The following is a 3,079-nucleotide window of genomic DNA, read 5'->3' as shown; positions in this document are numbered from 1 at the left end:
GATAATCTTGACGGCGACCCCCTGCGCCAAGCAGGCTAACATAGACCCCGTAATTCATGGTGAGTGCGATACCGTGGTTGAGGAGTACTCTGGGTGCAGTGGTGGAAGAGACGGATTGTTACAAGGTGCACCTGATGAGGGGCCGGCTTGCGAGGGGTCCCATCGCATCTTCATGCTTTTCGCCGGCCAGTGCTCGTGCGGGCGCCCCAAGGCTAGAGCATCTTCCCTTCCACAAAAAAGCGCTTGGTGGAAGGCCTATCTCTTCAATCTGTAGATACATCACATAAAGAACCCATCTCAAGTGATGGTGCCGCCAAGGAAGTGGCGTGGTCGAAAAAACAAAAAGCCTTTATTGATGATTCTCACCGACAGCGTTCATTCCTTCCGAGCACCTCAGAAGAATACTGTGAAGGGCCCCAAAGTAGAGTGTCTGCACCTAGGGTGGTTGTGTCTCCTGTAGGGTGAAAGCAAGCGGCATGTCTAAACTCTAGTCAAGGATCAACATGGCTGTGCAGAGATGGCCTCGACCATATCACGTCTCTCGCTGTCAACACGATCAGGAACAATCACTGTAACGGACTAGCAAGAACCGCAATGCACCATATTCAAAAAGCCAAAGCTACCAGAACAAGCTCCCCCGACTCTCTACTCATAAGGATCCGCACCAAGCCGGAGAAAGCCCAACGGCGCTACCTCACATCAAGGAGAAGGACTCGAGAGGAAGCAAGACAAGACACCGACATAGACGAGGCTTGTATTCCAGAGCAAGAACACAAGTCGCTTCTCACATCATGGTTGCCGCGGATAAGCGCCTGGCTCAGGCCCGACCGCGCCGGTACACCTGACAAGTCCTTTGTGCCCTGTCCCAAAATCACATTCCTCGTTGACGGACCCCCAGATTTAGTCTGTACCATTTGCAGAGTATCTGCTTTGAGGCTCTCACCTGAAGGCGACGGCGCTCATTTGACAGGTCAAACAGACAACGACAACAGGACGCCGGCCATCATGCCCTGCGGCCATCTTGCGTGCGCAGGGTGTTTGTCAACCTGGTTCGAGGAGCACGATACGTGCCCGTTCTGTCGCCATCGGTTGGTGTACCGCAAGTGCGGGCACAAGATACCAATCAGGCGAATGTCAGAGGGCAGCATCTATCTGATCCCGGCAACGATCCCGGACGGTGGTGTCATCCCAGACCTGTGCTTCTGCTGCCACGAGAAAGAGCTGCGAAGGACAGCAGAGATCAAACTGAAGGCTTGCCGGCGTAGGTTTCGCACGGCCAAAGGTCGATACCAGGCTTCGATGGGGGATGAGCAGGCTCAAGTGCTGTTGGTGAGAAAGGCCGAGCTCGAAAGGGTCATGCTGGATGAGTACCATGTCACGGCTATGAGCCACTGGCTGGGCAGCTGGTGACGAGGAGCAAGGAGGCCGCACGCGTGAAACGAATAAAGTTATCCAAAACTTTCACGGTGCTCCTCGGTGTTGGAAAGCTACAAAATACAATGGGCTGCCACTACATGGTCTCTCTGCTGTGAACATGCCCAAAGAACAAAGAATCCGACATGCGAATTCCATCACTGGCGCCTTCATGATCATAGGACGTGAAATCCCGTGGCCATTCCTGGCGAAGGACAAACAAAGGAGACTTGCGCAAGAAGCCACATTAGACGCCGAGAACACGTATTTCATTGTTCGCGGCCGAATTCTTCATTTCACAGCCAGAGTGCAGACAGCCCTATAGACTACTGTTCTTTGTCATATACCATCAGACTTTGATCCTGGCTTGATGCCCGAGGCACGAGGGCCCGACTGCGGAAGTGAACAGGACCAGTCCGGGTCCAAGCTCGCTCATGCGATGCGCGGCGGACAGGTTTGCTGCCCGCAGTGAACAAAGCATAGACGTGAATCCAAATCACTCATATCTAGGAGCAGGGACTCTGACGGCAACCACCTGGTCTCCAAGACCTGAAGACTCAACGAGCAAGCACAAGTCAATTGACTCTATAGGAGACGCCACTTGCCAGAGAATTTTGCATACCTATGTATTGGATTGTCACATCCGTCACACCTCAGCTCAACTATCATGGCCGGGAGGAAAGACGATGGTGGTGTGCTCAAAAAGGCCGTTTCCCAAAAGCGAAAGGTCCGCTTCGAGGACGACATCAGGGAAGACACACCTCGTTCTGACTCCAAAAGACTCAAAAGCTCGTCGTCGTCGTCGTTGTCGTCGAAACCAAACCCACCACCTCTCTCAAAGCCCGATCAGCTCGCCGCGGAAACAGCACCCCTGGTCGAGCCACGCGCCGCGTCCCCGGCCCCCGAGGCGCCCGCCGACCTCACGCCCGCCGAACAGCGACGCAGGGCCGAACAGGAGCGGCGCGACGCGGCCAACGAGCAAAAGAGCCCCGTGCTCCCGACGCCGCGCGCGGTCCGCGAGGCGCACATCAAGAAGGAATACGCGCCCGACGACAGGGACACGGCGGAGCTGGCGGCCGGCATGCTCAACCTCGTCAGCCTCGCGGCGCGCATGAGCGCCTTGCCGCCGGGCGACGCCGGGCGGTACAGCGCGCTCGGCTACATCATCAAGCGGCTCGACCACCTCGACCTCGACGGCGTCGACGCGCGCGTCACGGACCTGACGCCGGCGCAGGCGGCGGCGGCGGAGCGCGACGTGCACACGCGGCTCCAGGAGGCCCAAGCGCAGCAGCGCAAGCTGTTCAATACGAAGAACACGAAAAAGTACGCCGCCGGGCTGCGCAGGTTCGTGGCTGATCCGCCGGCGTACCAGCGCGAGGTCGCGGCGCGGTGCGGGCGCATCTTCATCCATGACAGCTATGCGCGGGCGTTTGTCAAGTGGTTGCGGCAGCTGGACGTGCGGCGCGTCTCGAGTGTCGGTATTTCCACGCGGTGAACTGGGCGCCGCGGAAGGTGATGGACGGAGAGACGGAGGTTTGGGTTGTCTAGGCTCTAGAGTGCTTGTGAGAGGGGGGTCAGAGACTCGTTTTCGCCAGTGTATATGGGACGCCTGTGTAGATGACATGCAGACAACAAACGATGGCAACGCGGATTGTATTCATAGCGT

The 3,079-nt window shown here is 57.2% G+C and overlaps 2 protein-coding genes across 2 annotated transcripts in view; both read left to right on the top strand.

The window, feature by feature from the left end:
• Nucleotides 1-594: 594 nt before the first annotated feature.
• Nucleotides 595-1,410, top strand: VDBG_00875 (conserved hypothetical protein; the record flags this gene model as incomplete). Its single annotated transcript, XM_003009146.1, has 1 exon — nt 595-1,410. One exon carries the CDS (start codon nt 595-597, stop codon nt 1,408-1,410), a length of 816 nt encoding a protein of 271 aa, XP_003009192.1.
• Nucleotides 1,411-2,080: 670 nt separating this feature from the next.
• The window catches only part of VDBG_00874 (predicted protein), a gene marked incomplete at both ends in the record, with an annotated part of 1,576 nt that continues 577 nt past the window's right edge, over nt 2,081-3,079 (top strand). Inside the window, one exon of the mRNA XM_003009145.1 lies at nt 2,081-2,891. Within this exon, the coding sequence (XP_003009191.1) occupies nt 2,081-2,891 (811 nt within the window). The remainder of the gene's footprint in view (nt 2,892-3,079) is intronic.

Source organism: Verticillium alfalfae, genomic scaffold (genome assembly GCF_000150825.1).
Source record: "Verticillium alfalfae VaMs.102 supercont1.1 genomic scaffold, whole genome shotgun sequence".
NCBI classification, from domain to species: Eukaryota; Fungi; Ascomycota; class Sordariomycetes; order Glomerellales; family Plectosphaerellaceae; genus Verticillium; species Verticillium alfalfae.
This window is presented reverse-complemented; position numbering and strand designations above follow the sequence as displayed.